This window comes from Tenrec ecaudatus, chromosome 17 (genome assembly GCF_050624435.1).
Source record: "Tenrec ecaudatus isolate mTenEca1 chromosome 17, mTenEca1.hap1, whole genome shotgun sequence".
Taxonomy (NCBI): Eukaryota; Metazoa; Chordata; class Mammalia; order Afrosoricida; family Tenrecidae; genus Tenrec; species Tenrec ecaudatus.
In genome coordinates this window covers 53,149,145-53,175,811 of record NC_134546.1, presented here as the reverse complement: position 1 = coordinate 53,175,811, position 26,667 = coordinate 53,149,145, and the positions used below count along the sequence as shown (strand labels likewise).

General features: G+C 41.6%; 1 protein-coding gene and 1 non-coding gene across 5 annotated transcripts in view; both read left to right on the top strand.

The window, feature by feature from the left end:
• Positions 1-26,667, top strand: part of SCAPER (S-phase cyclin A associated protein in the ER) — a 414,928-nt gene that overhangs the window by 145,784 nt on the left and 242,477 nt on the right. For all 4 annotated transcript variants that reach the window (XM_075535309.1, XM_075535310.1, XM_075535311.1 and 1 more), the window contains one exon: positions 20,774-20,910. In XM_075535309.1, the coding sequence (XP_075391424.1) occupies positions 20,774-20,910 (137 nt within the window). The remainder of the gene's footprint in view (positions 1-20,773; positions 20,911-26,667) is intronic.
• On the top strand, positions 866-1,029 carry LOC142431261 (U1 spliceosomal RNA). Its single transcript, XR_012780793.1, has one exon. It is a non-coding gene; the product is annotated as a U1 spliceosomal RNA (small nuclear RNA).

The window sequence follows — 26,667 nt, the reverse complement described above, 5'->3', positions numbered from 1 at the left end:
GGACAGCACTTGGCATCCCACCTGAACTAGTTAGGGGTTACTCACTAGGGGGCCACACCTAAAGTCTAAGACATAAATGGGGGAGGCGCATTAAACTGCTCTATCCCAGACTGTGGGAATAGCAACGTGGACTTACTGGAAACTTGCCTTTTGGACTCAAATGCGGCTCTGTGCCATGATCCCTGTTAGCCTGGTGGCTATCTGCATGCTGTTGTTTGGTGCGGTTTTTTTGGTTTTGTGTTTTAATATTTTATTTTATTATGTAGTTTTAGTTTTGTGTTTTGGTGTTTATACCAGAAATGCAGGACAGGCAATCTTATGAAGACAGCAGCCAGACCAATGGCTCTTAGGGGGCATGGGAGGACAGGAGGGTTGGGGAGATGAGCAGGGAGCCAACAATGACGGGCACAGGGGAATAGTAGGTGTTCTGGAATGGGCCAGGAGGAGGGGGTCGCTTTTCTGGTTGTGTTTGAAAAGGCACATTGTCTCTGAGAGGAATCACTGAGAGGTGAATGACAGGTAAACGTAATCACTAAATTGGAGGGGGAACATCCCACCTATATATGTACATATATATGATTATTTGTATATTCACATATATGTATATATGTAAATGCAGCAAAGAAGCAAATGGACTTTGGGCCTCTACTTAAATCTTACCTCAGTAAAAGAATGAGTGGTTTGTTCTAATAATATGGCATTTTATAATACCCACTTTCCTGACGCAAAATGGGTGCATAAGTAAATGTGGTAAAGAAAACTGATGGTGCCTGGCTATCTAAAGCTATAGTGGCTGGGGTCTAAAAGTCTTGTAGCTTAACAAGTGGCCATCTAGCAAGAAAGCCCACATGAAAGAAGCACACTAATACTTAGCTGGCAGGGGAGAGACCATGGGCACGAAGGTGGTTTTCCCAGGGCGAGGCTTATCCATTACACTCGGGATGTGCTGACCCCTGCGACGTCCCCAAATGTGGGAAACTCGACTGCATCATTTGTGGTCATTGGGGACTGTGTTCACGCTCTCCCCTGGGGGAAAAAAAAAGAAAGAAAGAAGCACGCCAGCTTGTGCGATCATGTGTTGTCAACGGGAATAGATATCGGAAGGTAAAAATACACTCAAGCAAATTGTTATGAAGGAGAGTGATGTCGTGGAGATCCAAAGTCCACCAGCAAGACATTGGACGGTCCCTCTCAGACGGGCCTTGTGGAAGGGATGATAAATCCAGGGTGCTAAATGGCACTGGCGAGCCACATAACTACTCTCTAGTTCTTTAAGACTTCCTCCCCTGACTAGTACAGCCCTTATGTGATACACCTCATTAATCATGTTAGATTTGCGAATGTTCATTCAAGATGGTCGGTACCTGGCAGTCAAGATCGATGACCCCTCAGAGGCACAGGAGTTAGGGTTTGCAAAGTGGGGTGGAGGGAGTTGATAGCACTGATGATTCTGTAGTCCTATTCGATGGGATTTAACAGCAGACCTCTATGAGAAGGGAAGGGATACATTGGAATGAGTAAGATGTCAATAAAATATTATTTAATTAAAAAATATATGGGTCCTGTTTCATTTTCTACACATAGATAGCCAATTTTGTCAGCATTATTTGTTAAAGAGACGACCCCTTCCCTATTTAATGGGGTTTGGCCTATTCACAGAGGTCAACCATCTACAAGTACATAGATTCGTTTGTAGGTTCTCAATTCTTCTCATTGTCCTACACGTCTGTTGTTGTACTGGTGACATGTCTACATTCTGGGTTTTAAGGATTCCTAGTACTATGTCAAGGAGGCGTTGGGCTGCTCTCCGAGGTGGATGGGCGCTCTGTGAGAGAAAGGAATTACAGCGCGGGAACTCGTGGGTGGGGGCACTACGAGTCAACGGCAGTAGGTTTTTATAGGAGGCTTTTCCATTGGGGTGAATCATGCTGCCCCTCTCTTGTTTTAAAAAAATAAGTGTTTGCCTTAATCAAATGCTCTGCCATCATGGGTCTAAAATGTTTGTTGTAGAAAGAGTATAATTGGGTCTTTCTCTCTCTCTCTTTTTATTATTGAAATATTTTATTGGGGGCTCATACAGCTCTTATAACATTTCATACATCAATTGTATCAAGCATATTTGTACATATATTGCCATTGCCATTTTCTAAACATTTACTTTCTATTGAGCCCTTGGTATCAGCTCCTCCCCCCTCCTGATCATTTTGGCCTTTCAGTTAAAACATATATATTTTTAAGCATCTTATTGGGGGGTGATTACAGCTCTTATAACATTCCATATATCAATTGTATCAAGCATATTTGTACATATGTTACCATTATCATTTTCTATACTTTTATTTTGTATTCGAGCTCCTCTTTCCCCCCACCCAACCCTGATGACCCCCGATGTTATTTTCCTATCTCACACTGACTGCTGTCTCCATTCACCCACGTTTCTATTGCTTGTCCCCCTTGGGGTGGGGGGATGTTATGCGTCCATCATTGCAATCAGTTCCTCCTTCCTCCCCACCTTCTTCCCCCTACCCTCCTGGTACCGCTACTCCCATTCTGTTCCTAAGGGGTTTATTTGACCTGAATTCTATGTGTCATGAGCTCTTATCTGTACCTGTGTAAATGCTCTGGTCTAGCCATAAATGAAAGGCAGGACTGTGTCATGATAGTTGAGGGTAGGGTTGGGGGGTGGGGGGAGGAAGCCTCAACGAACCAGAGGAATATTGTGTGTTTCATTGGTGCTGTGCTGTGCCCTGGTTGACTCACCCTTTCCTTGTGACCCTCTGTGCCGGGAAGTTCTGTTGTCTACAGATGGGTTTGGGGTCTCTTGTTCCACCCCCTTTTCATTCTCAAAAAAATTTTTTGTTTTTGTTTTGGGTCTTCTGGTGCCTGTTACCTGATTTTGTCAACACCTCATGATCTCACAGACTGGTGTGCTTCTCCCATGTAGGCTTGTTGCTTCTCTGCTAGATGGCTGCTTGTTTAGCTTCACACCTTTAAGACCTCAGATATTATATCTTTTGATAGCTGGACACCATCAGTTTTCTGTACCACATTTACTTACACACCCATTTTGTCAGAGGAAAGATCTAGGAAGCAAAGCAATGGATAGAGGTATAAACATAGGTGTACCATATGCAAATATATTAATTCATAAAGATAGAGGTACAGATATGTACAGATATTTATATGGCAATACATTGAGGAAGTGGATGGACTTTGGGCCTCAGCTCAAGCCTTCCCTCAGTGCATGAATGCATTGTTTTAACAACCTGGCTCTCTGTGGTGTTCAATTGAAAATATTTAGACCAGTTATATTTGATACATTAGTCAAGTGATTTACATACTATTATACAGTAACATCCACCTTCTACATTTGTTTGCCAACTGTCGTTTCTCCAGGAGATATTTCAATTTTTTGAAAAGTATTCCTAAGCCATTTTAAATATATATTGTTGTGAAAGTAGTTTTTAAAAATTACCATAGATTGTTTACAAAATGCCCCCCAAGAAAAGGGAGAAATTGGTAACCAAAGAATAAGGCAAATGTTATGTGTGAAGGAAAAAAGGGGTAAACTTGTTATCTAGCTACCATATGATCTTCATTTTTGTTTTTTGTTTTAGGATTAACTATATTTTTCATTTTATTCACCTTCATTATCTTTTTTATTTTAATAGTTCCTTAAAAGCAAGATATGACAAAATAACGAGGTATAAATTACCAAGGGCATATGAGGGAGGGGGGAATGGGGAGGGGGGGGGGGAAAGAGGACCTGATGCAAGGGGCTTAAGTGGAGAGCAAATGCCTTGAGAATGATTGGGGCAGGGAATGTATGGATGTGCTTTATACAATTGATGTATGTACATGTATGGATGGTGATAAGAGTTGTATGAGTCCCTAATAAAATGTAAAAGAAGAAAAGAGGAGAAAAAAATGATTAGGGCAAAGACCATACAGATGTGCTTTATACAATTGATGTATGTATATGTATGAACTGTGAAAAGAATTGTATCAGCCCCAATACATTGTTAAAATAAAAAAAAAAAAAGAACATAAAAAATTTTTTTTAGATTTTGTTTATGCATTTTCTATCTACCAATATTAACCATGTGAAAAATTGGAGCAGAATTAACATTTTCAGATGAGTTTAAAATACTATTAATAATTCATTAAACATTAATGGTGATAATATATTTTCATAAATAAATATGTTCCATAGTAAAAGAAAAAAAAAGTGTTCATATACATCTTTAACTTATTGCCGTCTAGCTTCAAACCATACTGTACTAGTTCACTTTATTGTATAAAAATCTCATAGTAGAATAGTTGCATTTACTTCCAGCCTTTATTTTGCTTTTACATATGTTATAAGCTCCACCATCCATTTCATTTAAGCAGTTGTCTTTTAAGGAAATATAAATAATGACATAAAATTTTGACTATTTACCCATATAGTTTTAGCATTTTGTTCTCCATTCCCTTTTATAGCTCCAGATTTACACGTGATAGTACTTAATTTCTACTTAAGAAACATTATTGTTATTATCATTAAATACTTTTATTGGGGGCTCTTACATCTCTTATCACAATCTATACACTCATCCAGTGTGTCAAGCACATGTGCACATATGCTGCCATCATCATTTTCAAAGCATTCTCTTCCTGCTTGAGCCCTTGATTTCAGCTCCCCATTGCTTCCCCCTCCCTCCCGTACCCAACCTCCCTCACAAACCCTTGATAAGTTATAGATTATTATTTTCATATCTTGCTTCTTCCTCTGTCGCTCCTCGCTCATTTTTCCATTGTTCGTCCCCCTGAGAGGGGCTTATAGGTTGATCCTTGGGATGATTCCCCCTTTTTCCTCCTACTCTCCACTAATCCACTAATCCTCCTGGCATTTCTACTCTCATTGTTGGCCAGGGGGTGGTGGTGGTATGTGTGTGGGGCGGGGTTATCTGTCCTGGATTCCCTGTGTTGCAGGCTCTTATCTGTAGCTGTGCGCATGTTCTGGTCTAATCCAATTTGTAAGGTAGAATTTGGATCATGATTGTGGGGGAGAGAAAGCATTAAAGAACTAGAGGAAAGTTGTATGTTTCATCGGTGCTATACTGCACTCTGACTGGGTCATCTCTTCCCTGTGACCCTTCTGTAGGGGGATGTGCAATTGTCTAAAGATGGGCATTGGGTCACCACTCCATGCCCCCCCTTCCCAATTCACCTTGGGTATGATTTTGTTCTGGGTCTTAGAAGCCTTGTACCTGATCCTTTTGACACCTCATGATCTCACTGACTGGTGTGCTTATTCCATGTGGGCTTTGTTGCTTCTCAGTGTGGTAGCCACTTGTTTATCTTCAAGCCTTTAAGACCCAGATGCTATATCTTTTGATATCCGGGCACCTTCAGCTTTCTTGACCACATTTACTTATGTACCCATTTTATCTTCAGTGATCCTGTCAGGTAGGTGAGCATCACAGAATGTCAGATTGCTAGAATGAAGTGTTCTTGTGTTGAGGGAGTACTTGAGTAGAGGCCCAATGCCCATCTGCAACCGTAATTCTTAACATATAGTTCTATTCTCTTCTTACTATATATATATATTTACATATGTACGTGCCTGTATTTTGACCTCTAGAAATGTCCTTTGCCTCCTGGTTCTTTCCTCTATTTCTTAAGGGACATTATTGAACAGTTCTTGTATTGGTTTGTTGGCTATAATTTTCCCTGTTAAAATATCTTTATTTGATTTTATTTTTGAAAGATATTTTTAACTAGGTGTAGATTGAACTTGACTTTTTTCTTTTAGTACTTTAAAGAAGATGCATGATTTTCTCCCTTGATTAATTTCCAATAAGAAATTTGTTGTTGTTAGGCTTATTTTTGTCTCTCTGTTCATAATTGATGAGAGTTCAAGATAATTTTTATGACATGGGATTCCTGAGAAAATTAGAGAAGAGAAGGTTCAAAGTTCAAGTGGAAGGACTGGGAGGTACTTTCTCCACTGAAATAGGAGGCGACCAAGAGTAAGTGGCAGGTTTGTTTGACATTGTGCTTGGGGAAGATGAAGCTAAGGGCATACTCTGAATGGTTTACACATTTTCCAACTAAACTGGAAAACAGGTGTAGACATTGGGGATGGAACAGTGATTGAACTGAAAGACCTAAAAAATGAATGTGTTTAGAAATAAAAAAATAAAACTAGACCCACTGAGCATTGAGTCGACTTGTAGCAACCTTGTAGGACAGGGTAGAACTGCCCTTGTGGGTTTCTGAGACAACTCTTTAGAGAAGTGGAAAGCCTCCTCTGCTTCCTGCCCAGCAGCTGGTGGTTTTGAACTGCTCACCTTGCATTTAGCATCCCAACTTGTATTCCACTTTGCCACTAGGGCTCCGTATGATTAGAAATAGTTATTGTATAAAGTATGAGAATGAACCAACTAAATACCGCTGTTGTATGACTGGACAGACTTGGGGGGCTTGTTGCAGACGGTAACCATGGATGTATAGTAGAGGGGGCCATATGGAGTTTTCCCATAGCACCTACCCACATGGTGCAAAGGTTGGATTTTGTTTAAAAGGTGTGAGAACAGAGAACTAGAAATTGAGAGTATTTATAGAGTATAGTGTAGTGGGTTACTCGTTTGGTTGCTAGCTGAAAGGTCAGCAGCTGAAACCAGCCACTCTAAAAGAGAAAGATGAGGCTCTGCTCTCATAATGATTTGCAGCCTCGGCAACCCACAGGGGCAGTTGTACGCCATCCTCTAGAGCCTACCTGACATGGTATCCCATTGGTTCTAGTGTTGGAGAGAGATGACTCGAATTGGGAGGTAGTTACATAGAAGTAAAATAATAAAGGCAGTGTGCTCAAGTTCATTCTTTTCAGTTTCTAAAGAAAGCTTTAATATATTAGCATAAAAACCTTTGTGTATTAGCTCAGAAGCAACAAAGCCCACATGGAAGAAGCACACCAGCCTGTGTGATCACGAGGTGTCGAAGGGATCAGGTATCAGGCATCAAAGAACAGAAAAATCGTAGGGGGTGTGTAGAGTGGGGAACCAAAACCCATCTGTAGACAACTGGACATCCCCTTATGGAAGGGTAGCGAGTGGGGAGAGACAAGCCAGCGAAGGTGCAGTGTAGCAACGATGAAACATACAACTTTCCTCTAGTTCCTAAATGCTTCCTCCCCCCTCCCTCCCACTATCATGATCCCAATTCTACCTGACAAATCCGGCTAGACCAGAGGATGTACACTGGTACAGATAGGAACTGGAAACACAGGGAATCCAGGAAAGAGTGGCGATACCGGGAGAGTGGGGTGGAAAGGGGGAACCGATTACAAGGATCTGCATATAGCCTCCTCCCTGGGGGAGGGACAACAGAAAAGTGGGTGAAGGGAGACGTTGGACAGTGTAAGAGATGACAAAATTATAATCATTTATAAAGTATCAAGGTTTCTTGAGGGAGGGGGAGCGTGGAGGGAGGAGAAAAAATGAGGAGCTGATATCAAGGGCTCAAGTAGAAGGCAAATGTTTTGAGAATGATGATGGCAACAAATGTACAAATGTGCTTGACACAATGGATGTGTGTATGGATTGTGGTAAGTGTTATATGTGCTCCCAATAAAATGATTGAAAAAACCAAAAAACACCTTTTGTATATGTGATCTTTAGCATAAGTTTCACACATGCAAATATTCGTAAATGTTTCACAGTTAATAAACTTACAGAAAATGTTGCTTCACTGCTGTTGTCTGTCATGAAGCTGTTGATTCGCTGGTGCCCGTGTCACCTAGGGCCGTCAAAGCCACTCAGAGCTAATGCGTCCTGGCTCTGCCTCTGAGCAGTGTCTTCCCTTTGACCTTGGATTAAAAGAATATTGTTATTTGTGACTTGTGGTAGGATGATTACTACTGTAATACTACTGAAATGATATCTAAGACTAAAGCTTGATATAGTAGTCCAAGTTGCTCTGCTTTGAAATCTCTTAAAAATTCAGAGGAAAAAAATCCCCTATTACAAGACTTGGTTCAGTCTAACTGAACCACTTTTCTGATGTCGTATTGAACCTCAAGCCTTTCCCAGTCTTCACAGCATGATAAATTAATGAGCTTGTTGACCTCTGGGGTTCTCTTTGAGTCATCTGTTAAACCTTAAATTAGATAAGAAAGGAACATCAGAATCTACAAAAGACTTTCCCTCGTTCATCTTCTCCACCTACCAAAAACCAGATGGTGTATTTGTGATTGTCGCTGGGCGGCAGGGACAGGCGGCCTCCTTACCAGAAGATGCCCTTTTCTCTTTCGCGTGCTGCCTTTTCCCAGGGTTTCGTCATCTGCACTGTCCTTAGCTGTCAGTTTAAATAGTATGAGACACTGATTATAATCGATAAAAACACAAGTCTATCCCACACCTGTAAGGAAGGATGTTGGCAGGGTTGCATCTTTAGTACAGTTAAACTGTCCTATCTGGTGTGAGACACTGTCGGCGCTGTAAATGCTTCGTGTTTCAAGAGATGCTGCTACTGAGGGCATTATTTTGGCCAAAGGCATTGCATTTCCGATGCACCTAAGCTTACTTCGAGCCGGCATTTGAAGTTTAATGGCTGTGTAGAAGTGCTCTTGAAGCTTTTCTTACATTGTTGAAACCCTTTCTTGGACATCTGCGGTGGCAGTATGCGCTAAGCCGCAGCTCGAGAGCCCTCTTCAGTAGGTGGCATTGCCGTCATAGATTTTCCAGCTTCTTGCTTTGTAAGCCTACTTACTATAACATGAATTAAGTGATTTTTCTGTATGATGCTTCCATTTTTAAATAGTGTTTGGATAATATCTGTAGATACTTTCTTTGAAATGGTAATGGCATCCAAGAAATTTTTTAAATTATAAATCAACTTTTCTATGAACTTAATAGTTTTCTACCTTCCCTTTGACCAGATTATTTGGTCTTTACACTGAGTCAAAGTCTGATACTCAGAGGACGTTGCGCCTCTGTTACTAACAGTTACTCCAAGAGCAGTCGGTGCTAAGTCAAATGTCCGTGAATTGAACTCAAGTTGGAAATGGTTTTCTTGAATATACTATGTCTGTGAATAGAATGTTTAAATGTATGTTAAATTGTTGTCATGCCAAAAAATTCCATGGTATTTTTTAAAATAAACTTTCAAATTATGAATTAGGTGCAGGTTTACAGAGATCATCACTTTTACATTCAACAATTTAGGCACATTTTGTTTCAGCTCATACAGTTTCATTTCCTCCACATACCATCCCTGATCCCACTGCCTCCTCCTGCCCACTCCCCTTCTCTCCTACCCTCTGTCCTAGGGTGATTGCAGCCCAGGCTTTCTTTGTCTGATATTCCTGTATTTCTCTTCTTCTTTCCCTCCTTCTCGCTGTTCTCAGCCTTCAGGTTCCTTTCCCCATCCCCCACCTGTGTGCTTGCCTCCCTCTGTCTGTCCATCCTTCCTGCCTCCCTCTCTCTCTCTTTCTCTCTCCCCTTTTCTTCCCTGCTCTCCTCCTTTCTCTCCCAGCCTTCTTTCTCAGACACCTTCCTTTCTTGCACTTTAGCTTTTTAATTTATCTCTCTTTAGGATTTATCTTGTTTTATTTTTAAGTAGATCATCTTATTGGGGCCTCTCACATGTATCATAGCAAACCACGCATCTGTCATCTCGAGCCAACATGCACCATTATTGGCACCAACAATTTCTAAGCAGCGTCCTCCTTCTTGAGCTCTTGGATATCAGCTGCTCTTCCCCCTCGTTCCCACCACGCCACCCCACCCCACCCCACCCCGTGCAACCCTCTGTTATTGTTATTCATACATATCTTAGACCGCCCAGTCTATCCCTTCACCGACTAGTCTGGTGTTCTTCTCACGTTTGAGCTCCATCCAGAGGAACAAGAAGTAAGTTACAGCTTCTTCCCCTGGCCTCACTCAGTAAAGGGAGGATATTAACTGCTCTTCCCAGTTGTCTTTTTTGTTGTCACATTTTGCCTCACTTAATTGTTGTCTTCTTGTGTTATCAGACATGGTGAAGGGTGGGATAGGATAATATTTTGAAGAGTTTAAGAAAAACTTTTACTCTTGAATAAACTAATAATATTGAACTTTGGATTCTAATGTTGGTAATAGACAAGAAAAGGTTGAGAGAAAAGTGCTGTTTCTCTGCAAAATCTGGAAACCCTTGTGTTAATTTTTCATCCATTTAGATTAGTAACTTGGCATCAACCTTGTTCTTGAGAATACATTGTTTACTCCAGAGAAATACTACCCTGACACATGGCAGTGGTTTTCTAATAAAGAAAGATGTCAATCGTCTAGTAAAAAAAGATTTTTCCAAAGGAGATATGTTTAATTCTAAACGATAATGAAGATTACTGCTCTCAGAAATTCTTAGTTTTGTGATATTTTAAAATAATGGGAAACCACATTGCTTTCTTTAGTTTATTCAGAGGTATTGCTTGAGAGGCCTCTACAGATGGCAGAGTCATTCAGTCCTACATTGTGTCCTTTGTATTTATCCTGTTTTATTCTATTTAAAGAACTTTTCCATTCTTTCTCAAAGATGAGGAACCTGTCCATGTTTACTTTTATTTTCATGTTTCTTTTTAAACAAGGAAATAGGAGAACCTTGAGCAGGAGTCTGATAGCCTATCAAGGTCATAAACCTCAGTATGAATTATTTCATTTAGTGTAGTAAATTATGTTAGGAAGGCCAGAGCTTTTGTCTAGTATGCCATAAAAAGTAATTAACAGAATAAGAAAGGTATAAACTTTGATGAGATCATGTCTGCTAGGTAGTAGTTTCCTTTGCACATCATCAGTCCATATTGCAGCAGTATTGTTTAAGTAAGAAGTCATAGTTGTCGCTTAAAGACCTGACTGAAAATACCTGAGCCCACATGGAATTTACCATCCTCCTAAAACGAGGAGACCCCTCAGCGCGATGGTGTGGTTGGCACAACAGCTGCGACAGGGGACTCTCACATACCAGTGATACGAAAATGGCACAGGACCAGGCAGTGCGGCTTTCCTTGATACAGACGGTGGTTGTGAGTGAGAGCAGACTGAATGGTAACTAAAGACGACAACAGAAATTACCTTTCGGCTCCGCTGCATTGATTTTCAGAATGTTAGAGAAGAGTGGAGTGGGATTGATGATCCCATAGTTTAACCCTTCATTTTATTAACAAGGAAATTGAGGCCCAGAGAAGTCACTCATTCATGACCTTTAGAAGGCATCCTGGTGTAGATCCCTTGACTCAACAGTTCAGTGTTATTCGCACTGCATCAGGTCTAAAGGGAAAATACATTTCTGGTCAGTGCTTATTTAGAACCAGCAGTATCCAACAGAATAGCAAACTCAAACTTACTTCTGATTTGTTAGCAGCAGAGTAAGACTTGCCTTGAGCAAGAGTTTCATCCCTCTCTCTTTTTTTGAAATCATTTTATTGGGGGCTCGTCCAGCTCTTGTCACAGTCCAGACATACAACCATCATGTCGAGCACAGTGGTACATCTGTTGCCATCATCATTTTCAAAACATTTGCTTTCTACTTGAGCCCTTGGTATCAGCTCCTCATTTCCCCCTCCCTTGTGAACTCTGGATAATTTATAAATTGTTATTATTTTTTTCTTGTCTTACACTGACCGATGCCTTCCTTCACCCACTTTTCTGTAGTCCATCCCCCAGGGAGGGAGTTATATACAGATCATTGTGATTGCTTCCCCTTCTCTCCCCTCACCATCCCTTTCAAGGTTAACATTTTGAAAATGAATTAGTAAATCATTGTTACTATGCCAGGGGCATATTAATTAGAATTGTGAGTAAATATGAAAAAAGTGATTGTTTTTACACAGTGACAGACGCTCGTTCTTTACAGAACAAATAATCACATAGCAACTGTAACCTTATGCAAATCGATCATTTCTTTTAAAGAGTTTATTTTCTAACATAGTCATGAAAAGCCTTGTTCATGGCATTTCCTTAGATCCTTAATTTTTAAATTGAAATATTCATAAATACATATTGTAGAAAATTTCAAAAGCCGAAAAATAAAGCAATACCCCTTGTCAATGTTTTGACCTAATGATCTTCTATGCCTTATATATGAATTCATAAAATTCCCATACTTATTTTAAGAGCCTCGGTGGCATGGTGTGGGTCATGCACTGGGCTGCTGACTGCAAGGTCAGCTGTTTGATCCCACCAGTCGCTCCAAGGGAGAAAGAGGAGACTTTCTGCTCCTGTAAGGGCATCAGAAACCCACAGGCGCTTCTACTGTGTCTGATGAGGTCCCACAAGTTGGGATTGACTAGACAGCAATGATTTTGGGGGGGGCACATTTATATAAAAATAGCATGACTCCTGAGTTTAGTAGTGTCTAATGAACATTTCATATCATTGCTACTGTTAAAATTGTTCTTATCTATGTAGCATTCATCTTAATCTGTGTGCTATGCTATATGCACACAATTCCCTCCTGCTGATAGTTTGTTGTAACTCTCGGTGCAGTAAATATCTCTGTAGAGCAGTGGTTCTCAACCTTCTTCGTGTCGTGACCCTTTCATACAGTTCCTCATATGTGGTGACCCCCAACCATAAAATTATTTTCATTGCTACTCCATCACTGTCCTTTTGCTTCTGTGATGAATCAGGCGACCCCTGTGAAAGGGTTGTTCGACCCCCAAAGGGGTTGCGACCCACAGGCTGAGAACCGCTGCTGTAGAGGACTCTCTTCTTACCGCTCTGTTTCTTTGTGATGAGTTTGCAGAAGTAAAACCAATTAGGTGAACTTTAATAAACAGTAAATAGACTGAGTTCTGAGACTAGAGGCCTCAGGAAATGGGCCAGCAGCAACCTGAGTCATTCCATTTCTGTAACTGGTCTGGTAGAGACAAGAAAGACACTCCATCTCTGGGGAAATTGCAAATGTATAGCGATTATCTTTCAAGAACCAAGGACAAAAACTAACTTCATTGGGTAGTGTTAATTGCAAACCCCACAAAAGCCTTTATAGTGTCAATGGAAATAATTGTGCTGCATCATACCCAATAATGCATATTTTTTACCATCAACAAGTGCCGTGTCTCATGGCTCTGCTCAGTGCCTGCCCCCATGAAGCACTTTTTTTTTAAAACAATTTATTAGGGGCTCATACAACTCTTATCACAGTCCATACATATACATACATCAATTGTATAAAGCACATCTGTACATTCTTTGCCCTAATCATTTTTTTTCTCCCCCTCTTTTCTTTTTTTACATTTTATTAGGGACTCATACAACTCTTATCACAATCCATACATATACATACATCAATTGTATAAAGCACATCCATACATTCCCTGCCCCAATCATTCTCAAAGCATTTGCTCTCCACTTAAGCCCTTTGCATCAGGTCCTCTTTTTTTTTTCCCCTCCTTCCCCTCTCCCCCCTCCCTCATGTGCCCTTGGTAATTTATACATCGTTATTTTGTCATATCTTGCCCTATCCGGAGTCTCCCCTCCCCCCCCCTTCTCTGCCATCCCTCTCCCAGGGAGGAGGTCACATATGGATCCTTGTAATCAGTTCCCCCTTTCCAACCCACCCACCCTCCTCTCTCCCAGCATCGTCCCTCACACCCTTGGTCCTGAAGGTATCATCCACCCTGGATTCCCTGTGTCTCCAGCCCTCATATGTACCAGTGTACAACCTCTGCCCTATCCAGCCCTGCAAGGTAGAATTCGGATCATGGTAGTTGGGGGGAGGAAGCATCCAGGATCTGGGGGAAAGCTATGTTCTCCCATGAAGCACTTTATGGTGCTACTGGAAGGTGTAGTGAAGCAATCAAACGTTCCCAGCTATCAGAAAAAATATAGGGTCTGGGGTCTTAAAACCTTGTCCTAATATAAACAGGTACCTTAGTGAGGCATGCGCTAAATCCGCATGAAAGAAGCATACAAGCCTATGATATGCTCTAAGATTGTAAATAATGAAAACCAAACCCAGAGGAGAGACCCATATTAAAGCCTAAATTCTGAACACCTGATTTGCAAAAGACCATGAATGACAGTGAAAGCCCAAATATTCTCAGGGACTCCCATTCAGATTAAGACTCAGCTGAAGCCTCTCTGACTATGGACCAGGGACGGGAAAGGCCTTATCAGCCAGAGTACATTGTAGGGCAGATTACTGCTGTTGGGTTAGGTCCAAATGTGACACCTTGTGATGGACCTCTCTTGAGCCATTGTATAATTGTTCCGGTTTTAAATATTTCTACTTTAGTTCATTCATTGAGGTTTTTACTCCATTTCACTCTATCATTGTTAGGCTGTTTGTGTTTTGCTTTGATTGTATATGTTTTCTGCATAGGAAGCCCAGGGTAGGGAAACCTACTAGAGACAACTGGATTCATAGTTTCCAAGGGATGTGGCGGTGGGAAATGGTGGGTGGGAAATGGAGAGCTAACAATGAGTAGGAAGAAGAAATATCCTGGAATCGATAGGGGCGAGGGTTGTACAGCTCTTAGGAATGTGAGAACAGCATAATGTTAGTAACTGAACCCCCAAATTGTATATGCCATTTTAGTGAAATGTGATGAACTTGTTCACAAAAGTGTTTATTGGATGTGGACTACTAAGACTTTAATTCTGTAAACCGTATTTTGTTAAATAATATTCCATATATTTACTATCAAAAAAAGGAATGTGAGTAAGCTAATGAAATGTATGCTATGTGGATTCTATGTTGGTGAAACTGTTAAGAAAAATAAACTAATTTTTTAAGAGTAATATGTCTCACAAAAAAAACAGAAACATGCAAGTCACAAGAAGGAAATATATAGATATTGAAATGTGTTGATAGAAAGATGGAATCTTATCAATCATTTTAATTAAAAACATATACAAAAGTAAATAACCAGAAGCTCATACAATTCTTAGCCCCCAATAAAATGATTTTTTTTAATCTGCCCTGGAGAAATACAAGGGGGCTTTTCCAAAGTTTGTGGGGGGAAATGGAATGAAAAGAAAATGGAATTTTCCTACAAGCTTTTTCAAGTTAGCTCATGAAACCAGTATATTCTCCTGGTTATTTACTTTTGTATATGTTTTTAATTTAAATGATTTATAAGATTCCATTATCTTTTTATCCAACATTAAAGTTATATTTATATAATTAATATTCTACAACAGAATCTAGTAGCGATAAGATATTCCATTTTATAAATCTACCAAATTGTACTAATGCCTTCTTATTAATATTTAATTCCAAACTCTCTGCCATCTGGTCAGTTTGACTCAGGTGACCTAACCAGGCAGGGCAGAATTTCCCCCTGTGGGTTTCAAAGGCTGCACATCTTTAAGGGAGTAGACTGCCTCTTCTTTCTCCTGCATTATTTAGGTAATTTCAAAATTTTCAATATAAATAATAGGGTAACAAATATTCCCATAGGTGAAACTTTAAAATGTACACTCAATTATTTCTTTATGATTACATCATAAACATGAAATACCTGAGTCACAGATTACAAATATTTAGAAGCTTTTCATAAGTATTTCCAAATTAAGCAACCAAAATAAAAATTAAGAATTAACTTGTGTCCTCATAAGTGGTTTGCCAGTATCGACTGTTCTTGTTTCTTTTTAAATCTATTTGTTACATGAAAAACCAGTATATCTATGCTTGTCGATTTGCTTGTATTTTGCCTTCTGTGACTTAGAATATGTCTTATATCCATCCATTGTGTCAAGCACATTTGTATATTTGTTGCCCTTATCATTCTCAAAACATTTTCTTTCTACTTGAGACCTTAATATCAGCTCCTCATTTTCCCCCTCCATGTATTTCTACAAAATGGAAAATAGCAAAATCGATCATTTCACAAAATTGGGAGTGCCGCATTAGAAAGTTCCTTTTCCTTTGTGCAGTGTTGGAAATTACACACCAGAAGCTCTGCCAACAAGAGCAGAGCAGAAGGAGGGAGGTAGAGTGGTGAAAAGACTTGATTTTGTGATGTCGTTCAGTTATGGTTTTGACCTTGAGCTTTGTACCATTCATTGGGCGTAATTCCCAAACCTCTGCTTCTTTGTTAAGCATCTGTGAAGTGGAAATATACTGCCCCCGGTTCTATCTGGTGTCAACATGATAAGAAAGACTATGTAATTTATCTAGTCTTTTGCTGAGCCAATGAGTTTTCAGTGAATGATGATGATGGTTTTGCATATGACTTGCTTTGTGTCTACTTTAGGAGGTTGGGAAGAAGGGTGGTATCTCTATTTATTTGTTTATGATTGTTTTCATTTGATTTATCATTTTTTCAAGCCTCATATCTGTGTAGATATGTATGTACTGTTAACTTAAAGAATTTCTTTTGATTAGTGCCGAAGTCTGTTGTTGTCAGGTGCTATTGTGTCTCTTTGACCCCATAGTCAACTCACTTGTAGGGTTTTCAGGGTGGCAGCCCTTCCACTGAGGGCAGCCCTACAGGGCAGGGAGAACGGCCCCTGAGGGCTTCCCATACTGTAGTTCTTTATGGAAGTCGTCAGAATTGACTCCCTGGCAGTGAGGTGGTTTTTTATTTTGGTTTTGGTAATCTTTACACAAGAGTGGATTAGCAGATCTCCATCCCCTGGAGTCCCCGAGTGAGTTGAAGCTGTTTAACTAAACCGTGGAGCTGAGTGGTTAACCCGTTGCCCCACCGAGGCTCCTTTTCCAAAGCAGAGACCTGCTCTGTAAGGCAGGCTTAGTTTATTAAAGGAGTCATTGTGCTTGCTTGCCAGCCACTAGTATTTTCCTTTGATTGTTGGGTTCTCTGGCTTTTGTTTACTTGTTGTTTGGTAGTTTGGTGATGTGCAAGCACGGCTCTCTGGCCCAAAACCATTTCCAACCATATCTTTAAAGTCCTGTTGAAGAGTTTAGATTCAGTAACTGGACTGTGTGGTTAATTTTGGACTTGTCGCTTCACTAGCGACCAAGTCCCTCAGCCACGGTTTTGACGTTGGAATGTTGAGCAAATTATTCAACTCTGTGCCTCAGGTTTCTCATATTTAAAATAAAGCCTACATGCTTTGAAAAGTTATTGGGAAAATTCTATTTTATAATCTCATTTTTCCACAATTTAAATAAAGTCCATTCATATGTTCTCAGTGTAGTTCAAGGACTAAGTGAATAAATAATATAAAATGGTTAAATTCAAAGTATGTTGTATCATAAGTCCTTATAATCACTGTCATTAACTATTATTGATAGCATCCTCTTTTCAGTCATTGGCTTAACAAATAGTTATTGAGTAGCAACCACAAAGAAACATTTATAAAAAAAAACATACCCATTCCCCCAAAACTTACATTCTAGTGCAGGAGCTGGCTAGTGAATATATGAAGCTATGAAGATAAACAAGCGGCCATCTAGCTCAGAAGCAACAAAGCCCACATGGAAGAACACACCAGCCTGTGTGATCACGTGGTTCCGAAGGGATCAGTTATCAGGCATCAAAGAACAAAAAATCATATCATTGACTGCACACCTCCAGCATACAATCGCTGAGGACAAATGGGTGCATAAACAAATGTGGCGAAGAAAGCTGATGGTGCCCGGCTAGCAAAAGAGATAGCGTCTGGGGTCTTAAAGGTAAACAAGCAGTCATCTAGCTCAGAAGCAACAAAGCCCACATGGAAGAAGCACACCATCCTGTGCGATAACAAGGTGTCGAAGGGATCAGGTATAAGACATCATCAGAACAAAAAAATCTTGCCATAGTGAATGAAGGGGAAGTGCAGAGTGAAGACCCAAAGCCCATTTGTCGGCCACTGGAGATCCCCTCACAGGGGTCTAGGGGAGGAGATGAGTCAGTCAGGGTGTGATGTAGCACCGATGAAGAATACAACTTTCCTCTAGCTCCTAAATGCTCTCCCCCCGCCCCCTCAACTACCATGATCCGAATTCTACCTTGCAAGTCTGGATAAAGCAGAGGATGTACCCTGGTGCAGAGAGGAGCTGGAGGCACAGGGAATCCAGAGTGGATGATACCTTCAGGACCAGGGGTGTGAATGGGGATACTGGGTGGGTAGGGGGAGAGGGGGTTGGAAAGAGGGAACCGATTACAAGGATCTGCATGTGACCTCCTCCCTGGAGGGCGGACAGCAGAAGTGGGGGTGGGGGGGAAGAAGGGAGACGTCGGACAGGGCAAGATATGACAAAATAATAATTTATAAGTTATCAAGGGCTCATGAGGGAGGGGGAGTGGGGAGGGAGCGGAAAAAAAGAGGACCTGATGCAAAGGGCTTTGGTGGATAGCAAATGCTTTGAAAATGATGAGGGCAAAGAATGTACAGATGTGCTTTACACAATCGATGTATGTCTGGATTGTGATAAGAGTTGTATGAGTCCTAATAAAACTTAAAAAAAAGAATATATGAAGCTAGGCAATAAGTCCCCTAAAGAAAAAGAAAGACAGCAAATGGTACAGGGCCATCTAGTTGATGGTGCCTCCCAGCAACCATGTGGGGCAGAGTAGAACTGTTCCTGTAGGCTTTCAATGCCTGTGAACCTTTACAAAAACAGACTGCCACCCACACCTCTTACCCTCAGGGTGGTTAGTGGCTTTGAACTACTGATCTTTAGATTAGCATCAGAGTGCTTCATTACTACTACTACTACTACTACTACTCCACCACGGTTCTTTCAGCAAATAGAGAGGGCACTATTAAATTATTGTTCATTTTATCTTAGATCAAGCAAGTATCTGGAGATTGGGATGCATTTTGGGATATAGTTTGGAAGTAGAACTTGCTGATATATATTGAATGTGAAGGATTGTGCACATGATGGCACCATTCACTTTGGAAAGAGCAAACGAGTGTTCTGCTTTGGAAATGTTTGCTGCGCATTCAACTGGAGATGGGAGGGAGGCAGTCTGATAGATAAATGAAGTTCACAGAAGAGATCAGGACTGGAGATAAGAATTTACCAGTTTCTGTGTGTAATATATTTCAAGGCCCTGCACTTGATGTGTCAGTTTGGATAGCAAAGAAGGAAGAGCTATGGACAGCCTGGGGGAACTCTCCAGCATTTAGTGATTCAGCAAGCGGGACTTAGGAAGTAGCAGCCAGTGCGTTCTGGAGGACAAAGTGACGTCTGGAAGCTTAGTGGAGGCGGAGGGCGGGGCCAAGGAAGGGATGCTCAGAGGCATGGCTGTGTGAGGCCATGGGTATTGGTGACTTGATAAGCGCATTTTGTTGAAGTTGTAAGGCAGACGCTGAACTCAAATGGGTTCAAGATCATGAAAGCTAAGGATGTCTAGGCAGAGAAGATACACCTGCTTCCAACACGAATTTGTATGAAGGAGTAGTAAATGCATAGGGGAAGCAGGTCAACCGAGACTATTTGGAGGTGATTTAAGTAGAAAGAAGGAAACTGGTGTGGAAAAGAGGAGGAGTGAATAAACAAATGGAAGAGAGGGATTGGCATCCACTGTGCAGCAGGATAGATAGGAACATGGGCATGCCCACGTTCCAGCAGGATGGTTGGTATGAGAGTTCCCTTCCCAACATGGCAGCTCTCCTCAGTGAAACCAGCATGGTGTGCAGTGAGGGGAGGGCGGGAAGGGATGTTGTAGATCTGCACAGACAGTTTGAAATCATTCTCTCGGGAGGTGAGTGTGTGCGTGAACTGGTGTGTAAGATAGCTAGAGGCCACTTGAGGCATAGTGTCATAAACTGTCAGCATTCAGCATGGTCTGCTCAAAATGTAGAGAGTTGAAATTTTCCGAGGGGTGTTGGATATGTATAAGGGAATGATTCTATGATGGGCCAGAAAGTCTAAAACGGATAAGGGAAGCAATGGAAGACACCAGGCTGCAGCTAACCCAAGCCTCTGTTGCTGCCGGCCACCTTCAAACTCTGACCTCTGCCTGTGTTGTATGGAATATCCTTCTTTTTCTCCTTTATGCACCACCACCCAAAACACACGCACACGTGCGCGTGCACACACATCCAAATGTATCGCTGGTTCAGGGATGAGAGCATTCCATGGTGCAGCTTTCTTTCCTTTTTAAAATCATTTTATTGGGGGCTCAACCCATCCATCCATTGTGTCAAGCACCTTTGTACATATATATGTTGCCATCATCATTTTCAAAACACTTTCTTTTTCCTTAGTATCAGCTCATTTCCCCTAACCTCCCCCACCAGCCCCATGGACCCTTAATAAGTTATAAATTATTATTTTTTTCAAGTCTTAACACTGAGCGCTGTTTTCTGTTGTCCTTTCCCCTGGGAGGGGGTTCTATGTAGACCATTGTGATTGGTTCCCCCTTTCTTCCACCGCCTTCCCCTTCCCCTCATGGTATCGTTCTCTCCTGATTGGCCCTGAGGTGTTCGTCGCCTGTTCATGGTGCATCTTTCTTGCAGTCTCCTTACCCCTAGTCAACGGTAATCTTGTTACCCACTTTGAGTTCTGATACCATTTTACCTTTCACTCTCTAGTTGGCATGGATAGCTTGGAATTACAGTTTTGTGTACGTATTTTATGTCTCCTACCCTGTGGTGTGCCCAGGGACAGGGTTGGCCTTGTGTTCACAACTGCAGTACAGTTGACAAGTGGATCAGGGAATCTCAAGTGCAACAGTACCTTCCGCACTCCTGAGCCCTTGTGGAGGCCACTGAGTGCTTCCTGGGGATTGCCTTCCGTCTCAGCTACCCCAGTGCCACCCGTCTTTTCTGTTCCGTGGCGTGTGCGGTGCTCACTCGAGCATGGTATTGTCTTCACTGCCATCACCTTTCCCATATTTCTCTTACAGGAGCATCTTTCCTTGAAGAAGTATATCGCTGACATTGTGGTTGAAAGTTCAGCTCCGCCAGAGCCCGTGAAAGATGGAGAAGAGCGGCAAAAAAATAAGAAAAAAGCCAAAAAGATAAAAGCCCGGATGAACTCCAGGTACCTTAGAAACAAAAGAGGAACTTTGACGGATGCATCCTTTTGAATGTAAATTCAAAAATGACCGGGGGTGGGGGGGCAGTTAAAAGTTGTTTGCTTCAAGAAACCCTTGGAAATAACACTGATGAGCTTAATTTATAGCCACTTTCTTTGATTGAGAAAGAAAACTGCGTATCGATCTAAAGCCCTTGCTTTCACCTGTTAAGAGCTCTTCTTATAATTGGATGCCAAGGCCCTGCCAAACTTATGCCTCCTCCAGCCACAACAGTATGTTTAAGCATGTGTAAACTAAGCCTATTTTTCTTTCCAACTATTGATTTTTAAATGAAGGATCAAAGAAAATCAATAGCAATCAACAAATAGAAGTCTGCTGGCTGGAGTGTCAAATCCCATGACTAGGCTTAATCAATTTGGTTGCCTGTCACAACAAGAAAAAGTTAGAGAAATATCTTGAAATGGAAAGTGAGTTGTCAGACCTGCAGTTTGTCATCGGTCTCCAAAGTGACATCTGAGGATCAGGCATCTGTGTAGTCAGTACATCATTACCTCACAGGCACTGAGCATTATCTGATGACGGGTGCGTGGTCTGCGGGGTTGGGGGGCACGCAAGTGTGGTTCCTTCTCAAGTAGGTGATCCAGTGCTGTGTGAGAGAAGAATGCGCTGTTGAACCAGATGTCCCACTGAACACAGAGCCTGCCACTGACAACCGGCGGGGCTCGAACCAGGCTCACTGCCGGAGCTGTTTCTCAAGGGCTGCCAAGCAGGATGGATTCCGCGTGCTCATTCCAGCAAAGACTGGACGAGCCTTTTAAAAAGTTGAGCTATTCTGTCAAAGAAGAGTTGGACTGTACACTGCAGGGTACTGGCGTTTATTTCTAGTTCATACGAAGCTTATGTGGATCTCCCGACACTGAAATGTTATAGAGTACTTTCCTCAGACCTCGTCTCTTCTCAGTGAACACATCGCCCTAGTGAGCTCACCCAGTCTTAAGACTTTAAATATCTTCCACTTGCCAATGTTGTATCTCCAAGTGTATCCAAACTTAATGCGTCCAAGAAGGAGCCTGGGCTGGTTGCACAGTGGTTAAGCTCATGGTCGCTAACCCCAAGGACTGCAGGTCAAACTCACCAGCTGCTCTGTGGGAAAGAGATGCAGCAGTCTGCCTCCATGAAGGGTTATATCCTTAGAAAGCCCTAGGGGCTAATTCTTTGTCACATGGGGTCACGCTGAGTTGGACTTGACCCAATAGCAGCTGATCCGCACTGGGTTTCCACTCACCTAACCTCAGCTGGCTGCCAGCAAGTCGATTCTAACTCAGAGTGACTTTGAAGGACTGGGAAGAAAGCCTCATCTGTCTCCCTCAGCGTGGCTGGTGATTTCGAACTGCTAACTGTATGTTAGCAGCCTGCCGTGTAACTGCCATGCCAGCTGCGCTCCTCAGCAGCAGTGTAGTATGTTCAAAGCAAACTCCTCTCCGGCTCCCAACCTCCCCTTCCTCCTCCTGCAGTCTGTTCTTCCTCAGTACACGGCATCGCCGAGGACAAGCCGCTGAAGTCTCTCAGTCTTTCTCCCCAGTGCCTCACATCCAATTCAACTAATAATAATGTTAACATCACTTTAAAGTATATACAGGGTTGACGGCCTCCGTCTAATTCCACTGCTTAAACCACCCCCATCCAAACCTGCAGTCTCTCCCATCGGGACTTGGCCTTGTCCTGTGTCTGCCCTGCTGCTTCCCCAGCCAGGATGAGCAGGTTCACGTTTCCTCCTAAAACCTCACAGCTTCGACACGGAGGCTCCCTCCTTCCATGGACAGCCACACAGCTCTCCCTCCTTCCGTGGACAGCCGCACGGCTCTCCCTCCTTCCGTGGACAGCCACGCGGCTCTCCCTCCTTCCGTGGACAGCCACGCGGCTCTCCCTCCTTCCGTGGACAGCCACACCACTGGCTCCTATAGGACGTTCGTGCCTTAGCTTCACTGGCACCTGAAGTCATGTCTTCCTGCAGAGCCTGATTTAGTTTTTTTATACTTAATTTTAAAAAATATTAAAAATACCAATAGTTGTAGAGCAAAAGTTATAATTTGGCTGCCAATATTTTGGCATGTACATATTTTTATGCATATACATATTTTATACATATATGTAAAGGAACTTCCAAAAGTTCATGGAAAAATTCCTTTACCTTCTTTTTTGTCCCATTACCTTCTCATTTCATTTTTCACAAACTTTCTGAAGCTCCCGCACACCTATTACTACAGATTTTTTTCCCCCTTGAGAAATTATTTACTTAAAGGGAAGTGTTGAGTTTCGACAAATGCCAATACCCAGGAATCCATACCCTTCTCAAAACAGGACTTCTGTGGCTGCTCAGTTTCTTGGCGCTCTTTGCCATCAGCCTCCCACCACCCTTGGCCTGGCAGCCACAGATCTGCTTTCTATCATTGTTGATTGGCCTTTCCTGGTCTAGAAATTCATACAAATAAAATTAAGAGGTCTCCTTGTGGCTGATTTCTTTGCTTAGAAAGCTGTTTGGGGATGTATCTGTGTTATTGCCTGTATCACAATTTTGTACCTTCTTACTGCTGAGTATATCCTTTGTGTGTGATAGACAGTAATAAACCACTGCTCATCTGTTGGCAGATGTGTGGGTTTCAAGCTTTTGGATTTGAAACTATCAGGCCTTAGTGTGGACGTGGGTGTTTATTTTAATTCCACCTATAAGTGGAATTATGGAGCCCTTTTCCTCAATGGTCATGTGTTCTGTGTCCTCACTCGCAGAGAGCGTCAGCTCCACTGGTTCTGTAATCTCGTCGATGCTTGCTGTTGTCTCTTGACAAAATTTTAGCCGTATTCTAGTGCGAGGATGACAGCCTCGTGTCCTGATTTTAATTCGCAGTTTCTTGGTGACTAATACGGTTTGAGCTTTCGCTGTCCTTTCTAAGTGTCTGTTGACGAGCTTATTCCTTTTTTAAAATAAAAAAACAAACCCAACCCTTTACTTTGCTAGGAATGCTTATATGCACAGCAAAACATACACCGCATTCCACCCACTGCTGCAATTCAGAGACGTTTGTTCCAGCCCACTGATGTGTCCATCTGTCCTCCCCGCCACGTGGTTCTCATTAAGTCAATTCTGACTCATAGCGACCTTCTGTCCAGCAGACCGAAGCACTGCCCAGTCCAGGGTCATCCTCACAATTATCACTATGTTTGAGTCCATTGTTGACCAGTGTCAGTCCACTTCATGGAGAGGCTGTCTTTTCTCTGACCCACTACTTTATCGAGCAGGAAGCCTTTTTCCAGGAATGGTCCATCCTCATCATCTGTCTAAAGTATGTGAGATGAAGTCTCACTGCCCTTCATTCTAAAGAGCATTCTGACTGTAACTTCTTTCAAGACAGGTTTGTTTGTTCTTCTCGTAGAAGAAACCATTGCTTTAGAATACATCTTGAAATAAGTAATGTAGATCCTCCAACTTTGTTTAACTTTTACAAAATCATTTTAGTTGACTGAGGCCCTTTGTATTTTAATATGAGAGTTTGGATCAGAAAAGCATCCTGGAATTATATTAGGATTACATCAAATCTGTAAATCAAGTTGGAAGCATTGGCATCCTAATAGAATTGGGTTTCCATTCATGGCAGTGTTCTATCTCTGTATAGTTCTAGAGCTGCTTTCATTTCTGCCCATTGTTGTTACAAGTCCGTTCGGCTCACAGCGACCTTATGTGAACAGAATGAAACGCTGTTCACTCCTGCACCGCCCTCACAGTTGTTCCCCTGTTTGAGTGAGTCCCTTGCTGCTGCCCATTTTGTCGTCAGCCTTCCTCATTTTCGCTGACCCTCTACTTTGTCAAGCTGATGTCCTTCTCCAGGGACTCGGTCTCTCTTCATAACACGTTCAAAGAACAGAGACGAAGCCTAGCCATCCTCACCTCTAAGGGGCAGTCTTGCTGTACTTCTTCCAGCACGGATCTGTGTGTTCTTCTGGCAGTTCGTGCTACTTTCAATATTCCTCTTCAGCACCATAATTCAAATGCATGGATTCTAATATCTAAAAACTTTTTGTGTACAGATATTACAGACCTATAGTCCAATATTTGTATTTTCTGGGTCTTGAGATAACCAAAAGTGCTATCTTTCATTTTATTTTTATTTATTGCTAGAATATAAAAACTTAATAGGTTTTTATATATTAACTGCATGTGTGTTTGAAAAATGGAAATCAGATAAGCTTTTTATTTATATATAAATATTCTAAATATAGATCTAGAGTAAATATTACAAAAATATAAAAACAAATATAAATATGTGCATATTTATATAAAATATATTAAGAGTAAATATACACACACACACTCTTTTCTCCTTAATTTAGTTTTCTTATCTTTTTAACAAAAATATAAAAACAAAAGAATTAGAAATGTTTTAGAGTAAATTGTTCTCAGATGTCATTAGGTCATTTGAGTCTTTTAAAAAAAATCTTTTTATTGGGGCTCATACAATTGTTATCCCAATCCATACATCCATACATTGTGTCAAGCACATTTGTGCATTTGTTACAATCATCATTCTCAAAACATTTTCTTTCTACTTGAGCCCTTAATATCAGCTCCTCATTTCCCCCCTCCCTTCTTACCTACTCTCCCTCATGAACCCTTGATAATTTATAAATTATTATTTTTTCATATCTCACACTGTCCGACGTCTCCCTTCCCCCTCTTTTCTGTTGCCCATCCCCCAGGGAGGAGGTTATATGTAGATCCTTATCATCAGTTTCCCCTTTCTACCCGACCTTCCCTCCACCCTTCAGGTATCACTTACTCTCACCGCTGGTCCTGAAGAAGTCATCTGTCCTGGATTCTCTGCTTTCAGTTCCTTTATGTACCAATGTACATCCTCTGGTCTAGCCTGATTTGTAAGGTAGAACTGGGATCATGATAGTGAGGGAGGAGGAAGCATTTAAGAAGTGGAGGAAAGTTGTATGTTTCATCATTGCTACCCTGCAACCTGACTGGCTCGTCACCTCCCACAATCCTTCAGTAAGGGGGTGTCCAGTTGCCTACAGATGGGCTTTCAGTTTCCACTGTGCACTCACCCTCATCTACAATATGATTTTTTGTTTTTTGTTGCCTGATACCTGATCCCTTTGACACCTCGTGGTCACACAGGTGTTTCTTCCATGTGGGCTTTATTGCTTCTGAGCTAGATGGCTGCTTGTTTACCTGCAAGCCTTTTAGACCTCAGACACTATATCTTTTGATAGACTGGTACCATCAACTTTCTTCACCACATTTGCTTATGCACCCATTTGTCTTCAGCAATTGTGTCGGGAAAGTGTGCATCCTGGAATGCCAGTTTAATAGAACAAAGTGTTCTTGCACTGAGTAAGTACTTGAGTGGAGGTCCAATGTCCATCTGCTGCCTTAATACTAAACTTATAAATATATGCACATGGATATATTTCCCCACCATCCTATGTTAATATATTTACATATGTACATGGCTGTATTTAGACCTCCTTAAATACCCTTTGACTCCTAATTCTTTCCTCTATTTTCTTGTACTTTCCTCTTGTCCCACTATCATGCTCAGTCTTCATTTGGGTTTCAGTAATTCCTCTCAGTTACATTGCCCTTACCAGGCCTCTCACACCCTCCTTGCCACTAATTTTGGATCACTTGTTGCTCCATTGTCCCTGGATTGGTCAATACCACCTCCTTACTCCCTCCTCCCCCTTTCCCATGTCCCCCT